Source organism: Oryctolagus cuniculus, chromosome 4, assembly GCF_964237555.1.
Source record: "Oryctolagus cuniculus chromosome 4, mOryCun1.1, whole genome shotgun sequence".
In the NCBI taxonomy this organism is placed as follows: domain Eukaryota; kingdom Metazoa; phylum Chordata; class Mammalia; order Lagomorpha; family Leporidae; genus Oryctolagus; species Oryctolagus cuniculus.
This window is the reverse complement of record NC_091435.1, coordinates 173,910,500-173,934,871: the sequence shown is the minus strand read 5'-3', so window position 1 is coordinate 173,934,871 and position 24,372 is coordinate 173,910,500. Positions and strand designations below refer to the sequence as shown.

The window sequence follows — 24,372 nt, the reverse complement described above, 5'->3', positions numbered from 1 at the left end:
CGGTCGCCCCGCAGACCTGAGGTTCCGCGGTTCAGTGTGCATCTCTGCTCCAGGTTCCGCCGGCTGCAGTGAACGCGCTGGGTGGCCTGGGCTTCTGCCTGGAGACCCCCGGAGACTGCGGCTCCCGGCTTCACTCAGGCGGCTGATGCATACCCAGCCCCGCATTCCTCGTCACGCTGCACCCCACATCACACTCAGACTCCCGCTCCGGCTCCTCTCTGACCTCCCGCCTCCAGCCAGAGAAAGCCTGCTTTCCAGGGGGTGCGGATCCTGCACCTGGAAATCCAGCCCCTCCCCCTCAGACACCTGCGGAGTCCCTCCTGCCAGGGAATGGTCGGAACCGCAGGGGTCAGGGACCGACCTTGAAGTCAAAGCTCCACCAGGTCTGGGGGGCTCCCAGGGAAGCAGGAGGAGACCAGACCAGCCAGGGCCTTCCAGGGTCCTCTGAGCTGAGACCCCCTGGTAACCGATTACCAGCCGGCCCTCTGCCCAGTTAGAGCGAGCCTCTCTGGCTCACCTGCAGGCCTCCCCGGCCACTGGGGCTCCCAGACCCCGGCAGCCCGATCTCCCTGCGGCCCGTCTCTGATGTCCCCTAGCGCAAAAGCACCTCGTGCTGGCCCGAGCCCTGCAGCATCGAGCCCGGCTCCTTGACCAGTGACCAGGAGGCCTCGGATGGCGACCGATCTCCAGGCTGGTGCCCACCCCGTCCCCCAGTAGGTGAGCCACCGGGAGACCCTGCGCAGCCAGCAGCCCCTCCCCCTCAGCCTCCTCTGCCTCCCTCCAGACTGGCCAATTCTCCCTTTCTCCACAGAACCCTGGCTCCTGCTCAGCTGGACATGGGCCTGGGGCATTCACGCGGCCCCAGTCTCGCTCTCCGGGCTGTCTGACGTCATTTCCCTCTCCAGCATGGTCTTACACGGCGCAGGGACACACACAGCCGGCTGAACTGCTCCTGGATCTGCAGTCCCTTCAAATATTCTTCTGGTTTTGGCTTTTGTATGAGAGAGGGGCAGGGCTTTGCCTTTGTCACATTTCTTTTAAACAAAAAAGATTCATTTATTGATTTGAAAGGCAGAGTTACAGCGAGAGAAGGGGGAGGGAGGGGGGAGGGAGACAGAGAAATTGTTCATCAGCTGGTTCACTCCTCAGATGGCCACAATGACCAGAGCAGGGCCAGGCTGAAGCAGGAGCCAGGAGCCTCCTCCGGGTCTCCCCCGCGGGTGCAGGGGCCCAAGCACTTGGGCCACGTTCCGCTGCTTTCCCAGGTGTATCAGCAGGGAGCCGGATGGGAAGCGGGGCATCCAGGACACAAACTGGTGCCCTCGTAGGATGCCTGCACTGCAGGCAGCGGCTTCACCCACTCTGCCACGACGCCCACCCGCTTCCGCACATTTCTAGGGTAACACGGGTGTCCCCCAGGCTGCCCGTCCTACAGGGGCCCCGGGAGTGTTAGTGCCCCGTTACCCCAGAGTCCCCAGAACCCCAGTCCCCTTTCAGTACCGTGGGGCAATCCCACTTCCCACTCTCACACCCTCACACCGAAGCTCAGCTCGGAGCCCCCTTCTCCCAGGACTGTCCACACAGAGGGAGGCGCGGCCCCGGCCTGCCCCACCCACTCCCAGCCGGCGTGCCCATCAGGAGCTCCCGTCGCTGTCTCCACCTGCACACACGGTGCGCACAGCTGTTCCACTCTAACTAGACGACAACGGGGCAGACCCCGCCCCCAGACCACCCTGATTGAACCCACCCCTTTGTATGATCCTGTGCACCAACCTGGGCTCGGTGCCCTGCACCTGAAGGGCTCAGGCACTGACCACAGTTAAGCCCTGGAGACGTGGACCAACACGACCCAAGCAGCTCCGGGGAGCTTCTCGTGAGAGGGGAGCCGCTGTGTGGGGTGCCCGGGCGTTCCCACGCACTCACGCAGGGGCAGACCCGCGCCCCTTCCTGCAGGGAGCCTAGGCTCTCAGACCCTTCCTCCCTCCAACTGACCACCACCTGGAAGGCACGTGGAGCCAGAGCACTGACTGACCTGTCATGAGAAAGAACTGTCCTCCCAGAATTCTTCCCCAGCTCCTGAACAGCGCCCCCCATCTAGGGACAGCAGCACTAATTTCAACCCAAGGATCACCCGCTCAAAGCCTAACGCCCAGCTCCTGCCACACGCCCAACCCTGGAGACTCACGCTGCCTGCGCTGGTTCCGTCCCTGTCTGCACAGCACAAGCTGCTCCCTCCTCTCTGTGCACTGGGTTTAGCCCCATGTCTGCCGTACAGACAAGGACGGCTGTCCCCACCCCTCCCTCGTGCTGACAGGCAGCTCTGGACTCCTCCCCTGCACGGGTCAGCGCGGCCAGCTTGTCCTCTGGGCCAGGAACCCTCCCTTCTCAGCAGCTCTGGAGCGCAGGGACCACACTCACAGAGGCTTTGCCTTACTGCTGAGCCCTGCAGCTTTAGGGAGTAGCATCCACATCTTATTTCAACACAGTCTGGAATATCGCTCGGCTTGCCAATTTAAAAGATTAAGAGAATTTCTTCTTTTAGCCTTACGCAGTCAAGTTCAATGACGCTTGCATCAGATGCTGTCAGCACAGCTCTGAAATCAGGTTGACTAATAAACACTGAAAACCCATCGGCAGTTCTGACGTGGCCACACGGCTGCTGCCGACAGCAGAGCTAAGACAGGCGCCCCGATTTATAACACTCTAGAGTTACAATTTAAAGTCCCGGCGTTCTCACCTTCAACATAGGAAGAAAGTTCCTAGTACCAAGTCCCTTCTTCCACAACTCTTCTACTTGTTCAAAAGCCCACGTGTTAACTTGCTCTATATTTGAGCCATGACGTACTGACTATATTTCTATTTTTCCAGGAGTTTTCGGTTGCCTTTCTTTTCATCCACAGAAAAAAAATCTATTCAAAACACACCGCATCTTGAAACTTGCCGCTCCCTTGTCCTGTCTGCCGGGGGCTTCATTTGTTTTGAAGGCCACTGGTCCTCTGCTCCAAGCTGGAGCGACAGTTTCTTCAGACTCAGTGCACAGCGGACATCTGGGACTCCTGTCCTTAACATCCCAGCCAGGCCAACACTGTCTTTTATGCCAGCTCTTCCGCTGTCACCCTTGTTGTGCTGGGGTCTGCCTCAGGTGACATCCTTGGGAGGACCCTGAGGGTCACCCTCTGAGGACTGATGGAGGTCACCCTCTGAGGACTGACACAGGTCACCCTGTGAGGACTGACAGAGATCACCCTCTCAGGACCCTGACAGAGGTCGCCCTGTGAGGACTGACGGAGGTCACCCTCTGAGGACTGATGGAGGTCACCCTGTGAGGACTGACACAGGTCACCCTGTGAGGACTGACGCAGGTCTCCCTCTGAGGACTGACGCAGGTCACCCTGTGAGGACTGACAGAGATCACCCTCTCAGGACCCTGACAGAGGTCACCCTGTGAGGACTGACGGAGGTCACCCTCTCAGGACTGACGGAGGTCACCCTCTCAGGACTGACAGAGGTCACCCTGTGAGGACCCTGAGAGAGGTCACCCTGTGAGGACTGACGGAGGTCACCCTCTGAGGACTGAAGGAGGTCACCCTGTGAGGACTGACACAGGTCACCCTGTGAGGACAGAGGTCATCCTCTGAGGACTGACACAGGTCACCCTGTGAGGACTGACAGAGATCACCCTCTCAGGACCCTGACAGGGGTCACCCTGTGAGGACTGACGGAGGTCACCCTCTGAGGACTGATGCAGGTCTCCCTCTCAGGACTGACGCAGGTCACCCTGTGAGGACTAACGGAGGTCACCCTCCGAGGACTGACGGAGGTCACCCTCTGAGGACTGACACAGGTCACCCTGTGAGGACTGACGGAGATCACCCTCTGAGGACCCTGAGAGAGGTCACCCTGTGAGGACTGATGGAGGTCACCCTCTCAGGACTGACGGAGGTCACACTGTGAGGACTGACGGAGGTCACCCTCTGAGAACTGACGGAGGTCACCCTCTCAGGACTGACGGAGGTCACCCTGTGAGGACTGACACAGGTCACCCTCTCAGGACCATGACGGAGGTCACCCTCTGAGGACTGACGGAGGTCACCCTCTGAGGACTGACACAGGTCACCCTCTGAGGACTCTGACAGAGGTCACCCTGTGAGGACTGACGGAGGTCACCCTCTGAGGACCATGACGGAGGTCACCCTGTGAGGACTGATGGAGGTCACCCTGTGAGGACTGACGGAGGTCACCCTCTGAGGACTGACACAGGTCACCCTCTGAGGACTCTGACAGAGGTCACCCTGTGAGGACTGACGGAGGTCACCCTCTGAGGACCATGACGGAGGTCACCCTGTGAGGACTGATGGAGGTCACCCTGTGAGGACTGACGGAGGTCACCCTCTCAGGACTGACGCAGGTCACCCAGTGAGGACTGACGGAGGTCACCCTCTGAGGACTGATGGAGGTCACCCTCTCAGGACTCTGACGGAGGTCTCCCTCTCAGGACTGACAGAGGTCACCCTCTCAGGACTGACGCAGGTCACCCTGTGAGGACTGACGGAGGTCACCCTCTGAGGACTGACGGAGGTCACCCTCTGAGGACTGACGCAGGTCTCCCTCTCAGGACTGACGCAGGTCTCCCTCTGAGGACTGACAGAGGTCACCCTGTGAGGACTGATGGAGGTCACCCTCTGAGGACTGATGGAGGTCACCCTCTCAGGACCCTGACGGAGGTCACCCTGTGAGGACTGACGGAGGTCACCCTCTGAGGACTGATGGAGGTCACCCTCTCAGGACCCTGACGGAGGTCACCCTGTGAGGACTGACGGAGGTCACCCTCTCAGGACTGACGGAGGTCACCCTGTGAGGACTGACGGAGGTCACCCTCTGAGGACTGACGGAGGTCACCCTCTGAGGACTGACGCAGGTCTCCCTCTCAGGACTGACGCAGGTCTCCCTCTGAGGACTGACAGAGGTCACCCTGTGAGGACTGACGGAGGTCACCCTCTGAGGACTGATGGAGATCACCCTCTCAGGACCCTGACGGAAGTCACCCTGTGAGGACTGACACAGGTCACCCTCTCAGGACCCTGACAGAGGTCACCCTCTCAGGACTGACGCAGGTCTCCCTCTGAGGACTGACGGAGGTCACCCTCTCAGGACTGACAGGTCACCCTCTGAGGACTGACGGAGGTCACTCTCTCAGGACTGACAGGTCACCCTCTGAGGACTGATGAAGGTCACCCTCTGAGGACTGACGCAGGTCTCCCTCTCAGGACTGACGCAGGTCTCCCTCTGAGGACTGACAGAGGTCACCCTCTGAGGACTGACGCAGGTCTCCCTCTGAGGACTGACGGAGGTCACCCTCTCAGGACTGACAGGTCACCCTCTGAGGACTGATGAAGGTCACCCTCTGAGGACTGACGCAGGTCTCCCTCTCAGGACTGACGCAGGTCTCCCTCTCAGGACTGACGCAGGTCTCCCTCTGAGGACTGACGGAGGTCACCCTGTGAGGACTGACGGAGGTCACCCTGTGAGGACTGATGGAGATCACCCTCTCAGGACCCTGACGGAGGTCACCCTGTGAGGACTGACACAGGTCACCCTCTCAGGACTGACAGAGGTCACCCTCTCAGGACTGACACAGGTCTCCCTCTGAGGACTGACGGAGGTCACCCTCTCAGGACTGACAAGTCACCCTCTCAGGACTGACGCAGGTCTCCCTGAGGACTGACGGAGGTCACCCTCTCAGGACTGACGCAGGTCTCCCTCTGAGGACTGACGGAGGTCACCCTCTCAGGACTGACAGGTCACCCTCTGAGGACTGACGGAGGTCACCCTCTCAGGACTGACGCAGGTCTCCCTCTGAGGACTGACGGAGGTCACCCTCTCAGGACTGACGGAGGTCACCCTCTCAGGACTGACAGGTCACCCTCTGAGGACTGACGGAGGTCACCCTCTGAGGACTCTGACAGAGCTCACACTCTAAGAGGACTGATGAAGGTCACCCTCTGAGGACTGATGGAGGTCACCCTGTGAGGACCCTGACGGAGATCACCCTCTGAGGACTCTGACAGAGGTCACCCTGTGAGGACTGACGCAGGTCACCCTGAGAGAACTGATGGAGGTCACCCTCTGGGTCCTTGTGTCTGAACCGCGGATTTATTTTTACCTCATACTTGACTATGAGCCTAAAAATAAAACCCTCATTTCAAAACCACCTCCCCCCGTCACTTTGAAGTCCTTACTTTCATACGCTAGCTCCTAGCCTTGCTGGGCAGAGCTCAGGGCTACGCGTCCAGCTGCGGTGAGCTGACACACAGCCCCGCCGTCAGCACTGTGCAGACACACCTCCTCCTCCTGCACTGGGAGCAGCGGCACGCCACAGTCAGCACCGAGGATAATTCTGAGTAACCTCGCTAGGAGGGTGATAAGACCTTCGAATAGAAAGCAAAGTGCCTGTATCTCTGGAAACCTCATCCCATCATTTCTTCTCCCTCGTCTTCTCCTTTCTTTCCCTTTTCCTGATACTCCTGTCACCGAAATACAGAACCTTGCAGATGTGTCCTCTAGCTGTTTCCTTTCCGTTTTTGGTAGTGCTTCTTACTATGAGATTTCTTGCCGTTATCTTCTAATCCTTCCATTGAATATTTGGTTTGCAACCATATTTTCAATTTTCAAGAACCCTTTGTTTTCTAATTCTTCCTTTTAAAATCAAATAGAATTATATCCATTTTATAATGGGTGAAATATATTCTTGAATCTCCTTTAAGCTACTTTTTTTGGGTAAGACTGATTTATTTATTTGAAAGAGTTGCAGACATGGTGGGGAGGGAGAGAGAGAGAAAGCGATCTTCCGTCCACTAGTTCACTCTCCAGATGGCCACAAGGGCCAGGGCTGGGCCAGGCTGAGACCAGGAGTCAGGAGCTTCTTCCAGGTCTCCCACATGGGTACAGGGGTCCAAACACTTGGGCCACCTTCTGCTGCTTTCCCAGGCCATTAGCAGGGAGCTGGAGCAGAAGTGGAGCAGCCGGGACTCAAAACCAGTGCCCACATGGAATACTGGTGCCGTAGACGATGGCTTTAACCACCACATCACAACAGTGGCCACTAAGCTGCTATTATTATTATTACTATTACTATTATTATTATTATTACCTCTCTGTTCCCTGACTAACCTGTTACCCCTAAGTGAGTTACTCTGTTGCTTTACTCTGGGCGTTCTTTCCACCTGCCACGTCTTCCCCTAGTGTCCGCTCCCTCGGCTGCCCGTTCATAGCTAAGGAAAGTGACTGGAGAATCTGCAGATGTGTCCGGGCATGGACGGGAGGGCGGGGGTGGACGCATTTAGGTGGGAGACAGGAGGGAAAGCCAGCTGGTACACTGCAAGCTTCCAATGCCAAGGAGCAAGTCTCCCTCTGGGGCACACTGTCACCAACGGTGCGTTCGGCCCGAGAGACAGCGCCCGGCCGCCTGCTCCTCCGCGTGCCCGGGACACCGAGCGGCGGGGAGAGGGGGTGCAACCTCCCGCACACCAGCCTCCACCGAACGCCCCCTCCCCGGCTTCCAGCCCCACTTCTCGCTCTGCCTCCTGCCGGACTGCTGGCCTGGTGGCGGCCGCAGTTCTTCTGGCTCCACGGTAGACAGACGCCCAGCCTCTCTGTCAAGGTTAAGTTCACCCCCAAAGTTAGCAGGCTTGCTCAGCAGCCGAGATCCCTTGGCCCAAGTGTCCCCTCTCTGCTCCGACCTACTCACCTAAAACCCCAGCACGCGGTCTCAGAGGCACAGACGCACACGCATGTGCCTGGCCAGCCACCCTGAACCACGCGTGCCCAAGCAGGGTGCTTCGATGCCGATGTGTGCGGCATCCCCGGCCGCTGCAATCTGACGCAGACCCTGAGCTGCTCCTCGGAAAGAAGGCCCACGCCCGTGCCCTGACGGCTCTGCAGGGACGCGAGTGCCCAGGCTGGCCTCGCAGTGCTGGCCTGCTGGGTGTGAGTGTGTGTGAGTGTAAGTGTGTGAGTGTGAGTGTGTGTGAGTGTGAGTGTTAGTGTGTGTGAGTGTGTATGTGTATGAGTGTATGTGTGAGTGTGTATGTGTGAGTGTGAGTTTGAGTGTATGTGTGTGAGTGTGTTAGTGTGTGTGAGTGTATGTGATTGTGAGTGTGCGTATGTATGTGAGTGTGAGCGTATGTGAATTTGAGTGTATGTGAGTGTGTATGTGTAGGTGTGTGAGTGTGTGTGTATGTGAGTGTGTATTGTATGAATGTGTGTGACTGGGTTGTGAGTGTGTATGTGAGTGTGTGTGTGAGTGTGTATGTGAGTGTATGTGAGTGTGTATGTGTGTGTGAGGGTGTGTGTGAGGGTGTATGAGTGTGTGTGAGTGTGTGTGTGTGTGAGTGTGGCCGCGGAAGGCTCACGGTGCACCCTGCCCAGTGCCTGTCCTCGCTGAAGGGGTCCCCCATGCCCCAGGGAGAGCGACTTCCCGCCACAGCCGGCCCGGGCTGCAGTGTGGGTTCTGACGTCCAGGCCCGGCCTGAAGGAAGGGACATCTCGTGGCCTAACTCGGGCTCCAGAACTCCTCGCTGCACACGCTGTGGCCAGGTCCCCCCAAGAGCACATGAACCCCCAAATCCTCTCTGGGGGGTACCTGACCGGGACAACACAGAAGAGAATCTGGGTGAAAAAGCGACGCACCGGCAAAAATCTCACCACTGGCTCCGACACGCCGACATCGTCTGCTCCCATTCGTGCCTCTGACCTGCGAGGCGCGGCCGCTCAGAGCCCTCAGGGTGGGCGTAGGGGTGCACAGGGGGTCCACAGCTCTGCCCCTGCCCTGTCCAGGGGTCCTGCTTACCTAAACTCCCTAAGGTCCCTGACTGGGGATGATCTGGGGCTTCAAGGAAATATTTTTGAAAGATTTGGGGTCGTGGAGCCAGTGCTCTGACACAGCCACCACCTCCTGGGCCAGCATCCCACACGGGTGCTATTTCAAGTCCCGGCTGCACGTCTTCCTACCCAGCTCCCTGCTGATGTGCCTGGGAAAGTAGCGTAAGATGGCCTGAGTGCTTGGGCCCCTGCTGCCCACTTGGGAGACCCAGAAGAAGCTCCTGGCCTCTGGTTTTGGCCTGGCCCAGCCCTGGCCATTGTGGCCATTTGGGAAGTGAACCAGCAGGCGGAAGGTTTCTCTCTCTCTCTCTCCCGCTCTCTCTCTCTCCCTCTCTCTCTCAAGTAAATAAACAGATCTTTAAAAAAACTTGGGGGGGGTGGTCTCCTGGCACTATTTCCTGCGTGGCATCAGCACTGCACAGCTCGCACACGGCTCCGAGCGACGGTCAAGGCGCTGGCCTGCTCCTGCCTCGTCTGGGGTGCACCCAGCACCCCCCAGCATTAGCCCAGCAGCACGCACGGCACCCGACGAGTGTGGCCCAGGACGGCTGAGCCCGCCTCCCCGTGGCGTGTGCTGGCGTCTGGGGACGCTTGACTCGGGCATTTTCAATTCGACCCCCAACCAAGCAGCAGCAGTTCCCGCCTCTCCACCACGCCCCCTCACCGCCCCACCAACAGAGCATCCGTGCAACAGTTGGGGTCCGTGGATCAGGCTGGGAACGGGGGACCGGCTCAGAGCCTGGAGGGGTGATCACTTCCCCACGGCTGACAGCAGTCTCAGTGAGCTCAGAAAGACCCCTGGAGACTGCCTGTTCCACCACCGTGCAGCAGCCGGGAGGTCGGGGTGGGGGGGGGATGCACGCTGGCCATGACCCCGGCCCATTCACTGTTTCTGCCCCCGGGGTCAGCTGACCTGATTCTTCTGGGCAATCCTCTGCCCCTTCTTCCAGCGGAGCACGGGCGTCAGGGCCGGCAGCTCCCTGTCCTCCTGTCCGGTGAGGTGCTCGCCCAGGCTGTAGGCCGCTTCGAACACGATCGGGCTGACGACATCCTGCACTCTCCGCTGTAACGACACACACACAGACGCCGTGAGCCACGGGGACAGCTGTGCACACACACACGGGTGCAATGAGCCACGGGGACGGCTGTGCACACACACACGGGTGCCGTGAGCCACGGGGACGGCTGTGCATGCACACATGGGCGCTGTGAGCCACGGGGAAAGCTGTGCACACACACATGGGTGCCGTGAGCCACGGGGACAGCTGTGCACACACACATGGGTGCTGTGAGCCACGGGGACAGCTGTGCACACACACATGGGTGCAATGAGCCACGGGGACGGCTGTGCACACACACACGGGTGCCGTGAGCCACGGGGACGGCTGTGCACACACACACGGGTGCAATGAGCCACGGGGACGGCTGTGCACACACACACGGGTGCAATGAGCCAAGGGGACGGCTGTGCACACACACACGGGTGCCGTGAGCCACAGGGATGGCTGCGCACACACACACACACACACACGAACGCTATGAGCCACAGGATGGCTATGCACACACACACGGGAACCATGAGCCACGGATGGCTGTGCACACACACACAGGCGCTGTGAGCCATGGGGACAGCTGTGTACACACACACAGGTGCTGTGAGCCATGGGGACAGCTGTGTACACACACACACGGGTGCCGTGAGCCACGGGGATGGCTGTGCACGCACACACAGGTGTGAACCACAGGGTGGCCACATGCACGCACACACACGGGAGTAAGCCATGGGGATGGCTGTGCACACACACACAGAGGTGTGAGCCCTGGGGATGGCCGTGCACACACACACACACACGGACTCCATGAGCCAGAGGACAGCTGTGCACACACACGGGAACCATGAGCCACGGGATGGTTGTGCACACACACACGGGCACTGTGAGCCACGGGGATAGCTGTGTACACACACACACGGGCGCCGTGAGCCATGGGGGATGGCTGTGCACACACACACACACACACACACAGAGACACACGGGAGTGAACCACAGGGTGGCAGCGTGCACACACACACACAGGTGTGAACCATGAGGATGACTGTGCACACACACACGGGTGCCGTGAACCATGGGGACTGCCGACGGCTGCATACACACACACACACACACACACACGGGCACTGTGAACCACGGGACGGCTGCACACACACACAGGCGTGATCCACAGGGTGGCCACGCGTGCACGCACACACACACACACACACACACACACACGGGCGTGAGCCATGGGGACAGCTGCACACACACACAGGGGAGTGAACCACAGGGTAGCCCCCCCCACAAACACACACGGGCGTGAACCATGGGGCAGCCACATGTGAACACACACACAGGTGTGAGCCACAGAGACTGCCGACAGCTGCACGTCACCCACACGCACACAGCCCTGCCACAAGGCTGCCCCACCCTCACGTGAGCCTCCCAGCACCCTGGCCCGGTGGGATTCTGTCACCCTGGGATGCCACGTGAGGTCAGCCAGGCCTCGGGCAGCGAGCATGTCACCCAGGGTTCCTCTGGGGAGGGGAGGACCTCTCCCCCACCTCGCGGGGCCACCTCATCTACTGAACACATGGAAGCCATTACTTTAGTCATCTTCCAAATATTCCTAGAAGCCAGCTGCCGGGCGGGGGAGCGTCTGCGCTCACGGGGCTCTGAGCGCCGAAATAAACACAGGTTTCTGTGTTAGGGCATCAGGACCCAAAGGTACTGGGGCCCGGTGTCTCCCCCGACGTGAGCAGCTTGGCCTTGTGTTCCTCCCTCTGGAACCAGAAGACGTCAAGGCCCCAGGGAAGGGAGCTGACGCCAGGCGTGCGGGAGAGACGGCGGCGTGTGCAGGCCCGTGACCCCTGCCCGCACCGTGCAGCAGGCGACCTGCGAGGTGCAGGGCTGCGGTCCTAGGGCCCGCAGATTTTGAATCGCCTCTGCTCAGCCCTGCAGCCCTTGACCTTTCTGCACGGAGCCCCACTGCCCCCCGGGGACTCTGGGACTCCCCTCGTAGCCAGAGGCAGCAACGAAGCTGGAAGGCGTCCAGCCCGGGGAGTGAGAGGGCCGTTAGGGAGCGAGAGGCCGGCGGACAGGCAGAGGCCGGCTGCAGGGCCACGGTTCTGCCTGTGCAGCCTGGGGGTTCCCAATGCACACAAGGAGGGGTTTGCTCCCACCCCTCACTGCCACTAAGCCCCTTTACCAGGGGCCACGCCTGGGTGCCCACCCACCTGGGCCTACACGCACAGTCACGCTGTGCACCCTGGAGACAGGGGTCAGGGCCGCCTCCCTTCTGACGACACGCAGCATGCTTGAGCCAGCAAATGGGGGCAGCCCCTGACAACCTGCGGTGGCGCTCTCCAATTCAGGTCCTAGGAACCTCAGTTCCCGGGGGGGGGGGGGGTGAAAGAGGCTGTGATTAAATAAGCTGTGGAGGGGCGTGGCACGGTGGCATAGCAGGTAAAGCCACTGCCTGGGGTACCGGCATCCCTTATAGGCACTGGTTCGAGTCCCGGCTGCTCCACTTCCGATCCAGCTCCCTGCTGTGACCTGGGAAAGCAGCAGAAGACGGCCCAAGTGCTTGGGCCCTGCACCCACGTGGGAGACCCAGAAGAAGCTCCTGGCTTCAGCCTGGCCCAGACCCCTTGAGATCAACTAGGAAGTGAACCAGCAGATGGAAGACCTCTCTGTGCCTCTCCCTCCCTCTCTCTGTAGCTCTGCCTTTCAAACAAATAAATCTTTAAAAAAGAGAGAGAATAAGTTGGGGTGACCTCAAGGTAAACAACACTAAAGAGGATTTGAGTCCATTTTACTGCTTTTAACATCACCACCTCCAAGAAAGGGGCGAGGACTCAGCGTGCTGGGCTGTGAATTCTGCATTCTTGGGGCGCGCAGTGTTGGGGGGACAGCCGTGTTGGGGGGACACGCTCGGAGACACCAGCGGGCAGGTCAGGACTGGAGAAGGCGGCACGGCCAGGGAGGCAGAGGTGGCTGCGCCTGTGGCTGCCGAGCTGGGGCGTGGGCAGGGCGGGCAGGGCGTGGCGGCCGCCTGAGCCACTGCCCCAACGTCCACTTGTGTGCAGGACAGCATTCCCTGGGAGTGGACCCGCCCGTGACCAAGACACGGCAGGGGAGGCGTGCGGGCGCTCTGGAGCAGCCACTGCAGATGCTCTGAACCCGGGACCTCCCTGCCGTGTCCTGTCTGGAGCAGCGCGCACCAGGATCCAGGTCCGCTCTGCCCACGGACTCTACTGACCAGGACTCAAGGGCTGTGGCTGGGGGCAGGCATGGAGCTCCGCGGTTAGGACGCCCACATCGATGGCACATCGGGGGACCGGGTTTGCAGCCCAGCCCCAGCTCCTGGTTGCAGCCTCCTGCTAAGGCACAACCCAGAAGCAGCAGGCAGCGCCTGCAGTGGCTAAGGCACACCCCCGAGGGCGGGCAGCGCCTGCAGTGGCTAAGGCACACCCCCGAGGGCGGGCAGCACCTGCAGTGGCTAAGGCACACCCCCGAGGGCGGGCAGCGCCTGCAGTGGCTAAGGCACACCCCGGGGGGCGGGCAGTGCCTGCAGTGGCTAAGGCACACCCCCGAGGGAGGGCAGCACCTGCAGTGGCTAAGGCACAACCCAGAAGCAGCAGGCAGCGCCTGCAGTGGCTAAGGCACACCCCCGAGGGCGGGCAGCACCTGCAGTGGCTAAGGCACACCCCCGAGGGCGGGCAGCGCCTGCAGTGCCTACAGTGGCTAAGGCACACCCCAGGGGGCGGGCAGCGCCTGCAGTGGCTAAGGCACACCCCCGAGGGCGGGCGGCGCCTGCAGTGGCTAAGGCACACCCCCGAGGGCGGGCAGCGCCTGCAGTGGCTGAGGCACACCCCCGAGGGCGGGCAGCGCCTGCAGTGGCTAAGGCACACCCCCGAGGGCGGGCAGCACCTGCAGTGGCTAAGGCACACCCCCGAGGGCGGGCAGCGCCTGCAGTGGCTAAGGCACACCCCCGAGGGCGGGCAGCACCTGCAGTGGCTAAGGCACACCCCCGAGGGCGGGCAGCGCCTGCAGTGGCTGAGGCACACCCCCGAGGGCGGGCAGCGCCTGCAGTGGCTAAGGCACACCCCCGAGGGCAGGCAGCACTTGCAGTGGCTAAGGTACACCCGGGAGGGCGGGCAGCGCCCGCAGTGGCTAAGGCACACCCCGGGGGGCGGGCAGCACCTGTAGTGGCTAAGGCACACCCCCGAGGGCGGGCAGCGCCTGCAGTGGCTAAGACACACCCCTAGGGCGGGCAGTGCCTGCAGTGGCTGAGGCACACCCCGGGGGCGGGCAGGGTCCCTGCTACCGCGTGGGAGGACTGAGCTCGCAGCTCCCAGCCTTGACCCCTGGGCTGGCAGGAATTTGTGGGGTGAACTAGAGGACAGAAATGCGCTTGTTCCCTCTCTCTGCCTTACAAAAAAAAAATAATAAATAAGAAAACTTCACAATTGATGGTGGTGGGAAAATTCACGAATGCTTGTGAACTTGATGCATTTACAAATAAACTCAACATTCCTTTAAAGCTGGCTGCCTCCGGGTTTCTGGATCCGAATGCCTCCTGCCACATGAACGCATTATTAAGCTGTCATTCTTGGAAGAGGAGGCGGAGGTGGCGTGGGGAGGCCGCAGTAGCATCCCGGAACACACGTACCCCAGAGCCCAGGCCGAGCTCGTCACAACGTCCTGTGTCACTCCTGTGCCGCAGCTTTGTGCCCACTGACAGATGCGACCGCAGAGGCCCTGGAGCTCAGCTGACTCGCACACACCAGCCCAGCCCGAGTCAGTGCTGGGCCCACACTCACGCCCGGGACCAGAAGCAGACCCGCTTTCCCTGATGTCCATGAAATGCCACTTAAAAGCCATCCCAGAGGCCAGCACCGTGGTGTCACAGGTAAATCTCCCCATATGGGTGCTGGTTCAAGTCCCAGCTGCTCCACTTCCAATGCAGCTCCCTGCTAATGTGCTTTGAAAGCAGTAGAAGGTGGCCCAAGTCCTTGAGTCCCTGCACCCACATGGGAGACCTGGAAGAGGCTCCTGGTCCCCAGCTTCGGATCGGCGTAGCTCTGGCCACTGTGCCCATTTAGAGAGTGAACCAGCAGATGGAAGACCTGTGTGTGTGTGTGTGTGTGTGTGTGTGTGTCTCCCTCTCTCTCTCTCTCTGTGCCTTTCAAATAAACGAATAAATCTTTAATAAAAAAAAAAAAAAAGCCATCCCAGCCACGTTTGTTCTGGCATCCCCATCAAGCACCCCGAGAAGGAGGAGGGCGTCTCTTGCACTGGGACTGTGAACATGTCACAGAAGACAAAGAGCTGGGGGCTCAAGGGCAGGGCTGCTCCCCGACGCACCGCCACTGGAGCCCCAGCTGCTGGGGAGGACAGCCCAGGCCACGTCCCTCTTCTCTGGGATGAGCAATGTGGCTGGACCTCGAGGGAGGTGGGCGCTGCTCTGTGGCCACGACTGCACGCACCTGGTCTAGGTAAGCACTTTGCAGAGCTGCTTCCTAGTAGTTCTGGGCAGGAGGCACCAAACCACACCGGGGAAGCTGAGGAGGGGGCTGCGATCGGGGCAGCCGAACTGTGCCCCCCCAGGACAGCCCTCCCTCCCGCACCCAAACCCACACCGGGGAAGCCGAGGAGGGGGCTGCGATCGGGGCAGCCGAACTGTGCCCCCCCAGGACAGCCCCTCCCTCCCGCACCCAAACCACACCGGGGAAGCCGAGGAGGGGGTGTACCCCCCCAGGACAGCCCTCCCTCCCACACACCCGACAGAGGAAGAGCAGCAGCACCACGGAGCCGTTTCCTTCTCATTTTCGGAAGTGCGGCTTGCAACGGAGAGGAGGAAGTCCTGCGGGCGGAGAGCCCAGCACAGACCACGCGCGCCGAGACGTCACTGCTTCAGGGAGCAGAAACACCGCCACCGGCGGAAACTCTGGAGAGGAACAGACACCCGGCCTGACGGCTGCAAAGCCCGACACCACCTTCCCCCGCTCAAGGTCCACAGGGTCTCCCGTCTTTGAGAAAGAGCCCCCGCGGGCCGGGACGCCAGCCTGGCCACAGCTGAGGTTCTACAGGGAACTTAGCGTATGTTCCGTTGGAAATTTACTGGGTGCTTGCTTTATGCCGGGCAACGTGCAGGGCCCCAGGAGACAGACAGAGAGCTCCGGGGAACAGTGCGTGGCGGGGGCGACAGGTAAGCACTGTGGACGCAGAGTGACCTGCACCGGACACTAAGGGAGGGCACTGGATCAGATGGAAGACTGGCAGGCTTCCCAGAGGAGGTGCGCTTGGCCTGCGTGGCCGGACAGGGGGACGCCGGCCCGTCCACCTGGTGCAGCAGTGTGGAGCGCCCGTAGGATGGGCAGTACACACAGTGACTTCCAGAACAGGCTGCAGGGCGGAAGTGGGGGAGAGGGGCTCGTGCTGGAACCAGGCCTCGGGGGCCCGGACAGTGGGGGCTGAAGCTCAGACTGCAAAGCCGCCGAGGGCTGGGAGCAGGGTCACGTGGTGCTGGGGCGTCTTCCAGAATAGCCCCTTTGCTGTGTGGGTCGGCGAGGAGGGGGCTGCCGGAGGCCGGGGTGGGACGGGTGGAGGTGGTTGACGGGGGTAGGACGGGGAGAGGCTGCCAGCGAGGCCTGGGGAAGGCAGTGAGGCCTGAGCCAGGACACGGCACGGGGAGGGGCCCTACATAGCCTGCCCATGGAAGGCGAGCCCAGGGGAACTCCTGGGGGCACAGGCCCACTCCTCACTCCCTGCCCCAAGTCAGCCAGACCCAAGCACTGTCTGCCACGAGTCTGGGAAACCTAACTCCCAACTGCTTTTCTCCACCAAAAAAGAAAGAAGAAAGGAGGGAGGGAGGGAGGGAGGGAGGGAGGGAGGGAGGGAGGGGAGGAGGGGAGGAGGGAGGGAGGGGAGGAGGGAGGGAGGGGAGGAGGGAGGGGAGGAGGGAGGGAGGGGGAGGAGGGAGGGAAGGAGGGAGGAAGGGAGGGGGAGAGAGAGGGAGAGAGGGGGAGGAGGAAGGAGGGAGGGAGGGGGAGGAAGGAGGAAGGAGAGAGGGAGGGGACGGAGGGAGGGAGGGGGAGGAGGGAGGGAAGGAGGGAGGAAGGGAGAGGGAGGGAGAGAGGGAGGGAGAGAGGGAGGGAGAGAGGGGGAGGAGGGAAGGGGGAGGAAGGAGGGAGAAAGGGGGAGGAAGAAGGAAGGAGGGAGGGGGAGGAAGAAGGAAGGAGGGAAGGGGAGGAGGGAGGAAGGAGGGAAGGGGAGGAGGGAGGAAGGAGGGAGGGGGAGGAGGGAGGAAGGAGGGAGGGGGAGGGAGGGAAGGAGGGACAGAGGGGGAGGAGGGAGGGAAGGAGAGGGAGGGAGAGAGGGGGAGGAAGGAGGGAGGGACAGAGGGGGAGGAAGGAGGGAGGGAGAGAGGGGGAGGGAGGGGGGAGGGAGAGAGGGGGAGGAAGGAGGGAGGGAGAGAGGGGGAGGAAGGAGGGAGGGAGGAGGAGGAGGAAGGAGGGAGAGAGGGAGAGGAAGAAGGAGGGACAGAGCCGGAGGAAGGAGGGAGGGGGGAGGGAGGGAGTGAGGGAGGGGAGGAGGGAGAAAAGCAAAGAGTGAACAGATGAGAGGGCTTCTCCCTTCCCTGGCTAACCAGCAGCTACAGTGGCGAACTAAGCGAACACAGGCCGAGCAGGCCGCACGTTAAATTCGCAAATAACACAGAAGGTCGGCAAAGGTGCAGCAGCACGATGCCGGACGAGTGGTTCCGGGAAACCCCAGTCATTTTCCTGAGGCCTCAGTGTGTCTTCCATCCCCCGCGTGTGCCCCTGCCCCCTGCTTCCCGGAGGCTGTCCCGCGGCCTCTGCGCACCAGCCCTGTTTCCACCCTGACTACCTCGCCAACCCCTGGAAGGCTGCGGGAGGCCTTCTTCTCGCTCCGGGCTCAGATCAGCACAGCAAGTCAGACGTCGCCGGCCTCCGTAAAGGACCCAGCTCGGAGACTGCTGGAAACTGACAGGGGTGCATTTCGGCAACCACAGAGTAACTGTTGAAGGCCTATCCTCCCACTGACAATCAGAAATGCTGGCCACACACACACCCACGCACACACACACACACACACATACGGTTAAAGGTGGACTGCCAGCACAGCCGGCGTTTCAGAGCCTGGGGTCGCCGAGAGCAGGCAAGGCCACAGAGGCAGCCCCAGGTGCACCTCGCACTTCTCCCTGGAGCTGTTTCCACACCTGCAGGCAGTGAGTGTGCGGAGAGAGGCTGCCACTGCACAGGAAGGGCAGCGAAAGCCAAGCTGGAGAGTCTAAGCTGACGCCATCGTGTGTGTCCCTGAGGCATGAGCAGACTCTGCAGGTGCACGGGCCGTGAGGCTAAGAAACCAAGCAGAAGGCCATGACCAAGGATCTGAAAGGACACGAGGAAGTGTGTTTATTTACTTATTTATTTTTATTGCAGAGACAGACATAGAAAGAGAGCTCCTGGCCACTAGTTTATCCTCAGATGCCCGCCACAGCTGGGGCTGGGCTGGGAATAGAATCGGGAACTCAATTCAGGTCTCCATGTGGCTGGCAGGGACCAAGGTCCGTGCTGGCGGAAGACAGAGTCAGGGGCCCAGCATCGGGAGTTGACCCCAGGTCCTCCAACGTGGCGCCCAGGCACCCTAAACACTAGGCTAAACACTCTCCCAGAAGGAAACACTCCTCACTGGAGACCGGACGCCGCAGAACGGGAGCGTGACCCAGACGGCCGGTCGACAGGAAATACCCGGATGGCAGCAGGGAGAGGAACCAGAACGAAGAATTGAGAAGTGAATCTAAGAGACGTATGGGACAGCTCACGCCGCAGAATTATACACCGCGTACACTGACAACCAAGAACACACCAGCACAATGACGGGGCCACTAGCACATCGCCATCTGCTTAAACGGCGACTCTGATTTGGAAATCTGTCAAAGCCGCCCTGTAGCATAAAGAACCTCACTCCTACAGCCAGAGCCCTCTCCCGTTTCTAAGACAACAATGACCCAACGCCAAGTGTGGTTTTATGTTTAGCCCGGTACATTAAACAGGAAACAAAAACTGAAATTAAAACCAAGGGAGAAAATTCTAAAAATTGTCTTATTTATGAAAAACACAGCAGACGGGGGAAAATTCTAGAAATCGACTTAAACAAAACTATGAAAAACACAACTGACTGCAGTCACTGTACAAGGCAGAGTTCCCGGTGGGAAAAGAACGCGTCCGGTTACAAACACCGAGCCCGTCCCAGCTCTGAGCTCCGCTCGGTTCACAGAACTGCAGGAGGCCTGTCGCCAGAGCAGGAACAAATCACACGTCCTATTTCTGGAAGCTTCTTAATGACAGTAGAGACTTAGGACCACGCGTGACTTCACTGCGATGTCATATTGCAGTAACGGCCACTGTGTGAGTGTGCACTGGACGTGTCTCTCGCTGCCAGTGCGGCCAGCTGGGCACTTGGGCAATGGCTTGTGTTCGCATTAGCGCATGCGTGCTGGGTGGCGGGAAACCGGCTGCTGGGGCTGGACCTCGGTCCTGCCTCAAGCGCCCCCCGCCACACTGAGGCTGCGCTCAGACAGGCAGGTGCAAGGGAACCCTGGGGGGGGGGGCGAGCAGGAGCGTGTGAGCGAAACAGTGATGTGGAGAAGGAGCCCGGATGAGGGGGCGGCCACTCAGTGAGGAAGGGGCCACTTCTGACACACGGGGGAGGGGTGGGGACCCCAGGGGCAATTAAAGACCCAGCAAGGGCCGCGTGTGGACAACTCCCACCTGAGGGACGGAGGCGGCGTGGCAGGACAAGAGCAAGGGTTCCGACGCCAGTGGCCTCGGGTCTGAGAGCCCCGCTCCCAGGTTTACAAACCGCGCGCCCTGGCCACTCCCCGCCTCCCTGGGCACCTGCTTCCTCAGACACAAGACATGCTGGGGAAGGTTAGAGACATGGACAGCGAGCACCTTGGAGAGCTCCCGGCTGGCCCAGCGTCACGGCTGTCTTCATCATCGTCGTCGTCATCATCATCGCCCACTGTCCCCGGGGAGAGGACTGCGGGGCAGGACCACCGGGCGAGGGGCGGGGAGGAACCAGGTCTCAGGGTCTCAGCAACCGGGGGAGGAGCTGGCCTCCCATACTGTGGCAATGAGGACCGCTGTGGGTTGGCAGAGTCAGCTCCGGGATGAGACCCCCAGAGGTGATCTGAAGAACTGGGGGGGGAGGGGGAGGACAGGCCCTCCGCAGCCCCCCGCACTCCAGCTGCCGCCACCACGCAGCCTCTTCCGCAGGGAACGCTCTTGGTGAAAGAGGAGCCACCTCTCCTAAGCCAGACGCCCCTCGGCCCTCCAGGTGGGCCACCGTGCCGCAGCGCTCCTGGGGGCCCGGGCTGGGACCAGGCGGGGCGGAGCCTTCTCTGAGACCACGTCCCCCAGGTGGGCCACCGTGCCGTGCCGCAGCACTCCTGGGGGCCCGGGCTGGGACCAGGCGGGGCGGAGCCTTCTCTGAGACCACGTCCCCCAGGTGGGCCACCGTGCCGTGCCACAGCACTCCTGGGGGCCCGGGCTGGGACCAGGCGGAGCGGAGCCTTCTCTGAGACCACGTCCCGCCCGACGCCCTTCCCTGCCCAGTTCTGCGCCCTCTCTTCCAGCAGCACTCGCCCAGCAGACCTCGGCTGAGAATCTCCAGCTCGGATTCAGCGTCGGGGCACAGATACTAAGACGCCACGCGTACACCCCATCACGGCTGTGCTGGCCTAAACATGCTTAGAGATGAGAAAAGGCAGGATCAGAGCCCACATCTGACCCAAACACCAGCAGCTCCCCTCCACAGGGGCCAGCGTGGGGACGGATGCAACTCCACTCTCACCCTGGCTCCCCATGGCCTTTTCCTTCAGTATTTTTAAAGATTTATTTATGTATTTGAAAGTCAGAGTCACAGAGAGGCAGAGAGAGAGAGAGAGATGGAGAGAGAGAGAGAGAGAGAGGGGTCTTCCATCCACTGGTTCACTCCCCAGATGGCCACAACGGCCAGAGCTGTGCCGATCCAATGCCAGGAGCCAGGAGCTTCTTCTGGGTTTCCCACATGGGTGCAGGGGCCCAAGGACTTGGGCCATCTTCTACTGCTTTCCCAGGCCACAGCAGAGAGCTGGATCGGAAGTGGAGCAGCTGGGATTCAAACCGGTGCCCGTATGGGATGCCGGCACATACAGAGGCTTTACCTGCTATACCACAGCGCTGGCCCCTCTCCATGGCTTGCGACTCACATTTTGCCTTATTCTCAAGAGAACAGAGCTAGGTCTGCATGAATAAGTCTTAGGGTTTAGGAGGCAGATAACAGATGTAGATCTGCCCCGCACCTCTCCAGGGGAAACCTCTTGCTTCTGTTTTGGGGGGGCTACCAAGGCACCTTGGGTGAGGGGCAGGGCAAAACTGTGATCCAGAGAGGGCAAAGGTCAGAAAGAAAAGGACAGGCGTCAGATGAGCCACAAAACGGACAGTGAGCTCCTCAGCCCTGAAGAGGGATCTGTTAGCGCAGGTCACCGAACATCGAGTCTGTCACTGTCCTACTGTTGGCGCAGGTCACCAAACATCGGGTCTGTCATTGTCCTACTGTTGGCGCAGGTCACCAAACATCGGGTCTGTCATTGTCCTACTGTTGGTGCAGGTCACCGAACATCGAGTCACTGTCCTACTGTCCTACTGTCCTACTGTCACTGTCCTACTGTTGGCGCAGGTCACCAAACATCGGGTCTGTCACTGTCCTACTGTTGGCGCAGGTCACCAAACATTGGGTCTGTCATTGTCCTACTGTTAGTGCAGGTCACCGAACATCGAGTCTGTCACTGTCCTACTGTTGGCGCAGGTCACCGAACATCGAGTCTGTCATTGCCCTGTTGGCGCAGGTCACCGAACATCGAGTCTGTCATTGTCCTACTGTTAGTGCAGGTCACCGAACATCGAGTCTGTCACTGTCCTACTGTTAGCGCAGGTCACCAAACATCGAGTCTGTCACTGTCCTACTGTTGGTGCAGGTCACCGAACATCGAGTCTGTCACTGTCCTACTGTTAGTGCAGGTCACCGAACATCGAGTCTGTCATTGTCCTGTTAGCGCAGGTCACCGCACATCGAGTCTGTCATTGTCCTGCTGTTGGCACAGGTCACCGCACATCGAGTCTGTCATTGTCCTGCTGTTAGCGCAGGTCACCGAACATCGAGTCTGTCATTGTCCTACTGTTAGCGCAGGTCACGGAACATCGAGTCTGTCACTGTCCTACTGTTGGCGCAGGTCACCGAACATCGAGTCTGTCATTGTCCTGCTACTGCCAATCAAGTTGTATATACGTACACAGCAGAGAGACATCCTGCCCACTGGTCTCCCCAGATGCCCACCATGGCTGGGACTGCGGCCAGGAATTCGATCCAGGCCACCACATGGGCAGCAGGGAACCAAGCACCGGAGCCATCGCCCGCTGCCTCCCGGGGTGAGCGCGAGCAGGAAGCTGGAGCCAGGGACCAAGGTGTCCTAGCCGGCAGCTCATCGCCCGGCACAACGCCTGCGCCTCAGACCGCGCCTTACGTCAGACGTTCTTGACCTAAAGCAGCATTCAGGGGTCTGTGCACTTGGCATGGAACGTTTTACATCTTTATTTTTACCAAGCCGTAACTGAGGTGTAGCATTTCCTTCCACTGTAAATGCAAGCAGCAAACGCAGAACTATCAAGACCCACAACTCCGCTGTTAGATATCTGAGCTACGGTTGCATCCTGCACGGTTGCAGACACCTTGAAATGGCGTCTGTACTGCTCAGCGCCGCACAACCTCGCAGGCCTCATTATTCGACACGACTGAAAAGCAGGTTTACAGCTATTTTCACAAGTGTGGCTCCTGAGGACACCTTTTAGAGCTGTGGTTCACAGTGCGCACCCACACCATTACTCTGAGAGAGCGGTCTGCATCATCTCCCCACACCATCACTCAGAGAGAGAGCGGTCTGCATCATCTCCTCACACCATCACTCAGAGAGAGCGGTCTCCATCATCTCCCCACACCATCACCCAGAGAGAGCGGTCTCCATCATCTCCCCACACCATCACTCAGAGAGAGCGGTCTGCATCATCTCCCCGCACCATCACCCAGAGAGAGCGGTCTCCATCATCTCCCCACACCATCACTCAGAGAGAGCGGTCTGCATCATCTCCCCACACCATCACTCAGAGAGAGCGGTCTCCATCATCTCCCCACACCATCACCCAGAGAGAGCGGTCTCCATCATCTCCCCACACCATCACCCAGAGAGAGCGGTCTCCATCATCTCCCCACACCATCACTCAGAGAGAGCGGTCTCCATCATCTCCCCACACCATCACTCTGAGAGAGCGGTCTCCATCATCTCCCCACACCATCACTCAGAGAGAGCGGTCTGCATCATCTCCCGAGAGCCTGCTGCCCCGAAATGGTTAAGGATTTTTGTCCCGCACGCACAGGGTCACGAGCAGCCATGCTGTGGTGGGAGGCGCCTCCCACCACGCCTCAGCGCTGCAGGCAGATCTGTGTTTCGGTCTTCAGAGGCTGCGCGCACGGCCCGCTCTCAGCGGTTGAAAATATACCGTCCATTACGATTTATGACAGGTTCAAGGCCCCAGTGCCCCGGGGGGTGTAAGAAGTTGGTCCTGGATCACTGTTGCTCCAGGGTGGGGCTGACGGCTGGGCAGAGCGGCCACGGCCCCGGGAAACCCGCAGGCGGGCAAGGGCAGGGAGAGTTCGCGGCCCTGACAGAGAGCATCCTGGCCGTCCCACAGCAGGCCTGCTGCTTCAGGAGCCCTCGCAGGGCATCCACAACGCGGAGAGGCCTCCCCTAGCCCGCAGGGGTGTGTGAAAATCCTGAACCGTGACTCCAAACACAGACCCCGCCAGACTTCCAAGCCGCTCACAGCCCAGGGCCCCTCGGCTCAGCCTGGGGCGGCCAGAACCAGCACAGTGTCCCTACATGCCTTGCGGCTTTCTCAGCCAGCGGAGACAGCAGCGCCCCCAGAGCTGGCACAAAGGCCGGTCCCCAGGCCTCCAGTAACTTCATCAGAACCTGTCCTCTCCTCGCTCGGTCCACCCTCCCTCCCGCCGCTCTGGTCCACAGAGCCGTCGAGGGCCGCCGAGTTGCCGACGGCAGTGGGGCCTCCTGCCTGTCCCTATTCTTCTTGGTGCCCTCAGGCAGTCATCTTAGCTGGCCCTCAGCGTCCTCTTTGCCCAGCACCCCCAGGAATGGCTCACGCCTCCCCCCACCGGTCCTCGCTCTCCTGAGATGACACCTAAGGCACTAAGTGGCACCGGCTGACTGCCATCGCTCCCCATCTGCTAGACTCAGCTCAGTTCAAGACCCAGCTGCTCCTCTTCCGATCCAGCTCTCTGCTGTGGCCTGGGAAAGCAGTAGAAGATGGCCCAAGTC

The 24,372-nt window shown here is 60.4% G+C and overlaps 1 protein-coding gene across 1 annotated transcript in view; it reads right to left on the bottom strand.

The window, feature by feature from the left end:
* Window positions 1-24,372, bottom strand: part of ITGA9 (integrin subunit alpha 9) — a 305,530-nt gene that overhangs the window by 130,908 nt on the left and 150,250 nt on the right. The window contains exon 16 of the mRNA XM_070073006.1: window positions 9,794-9,943. Coding sequence (XP_069929107.1) covers window positions 9,794-9,943 — 150 coding nt within the window. The remainder of the gene's footprint in view (window positions 1-9,793; window positions 9,944-24,372) is intronic.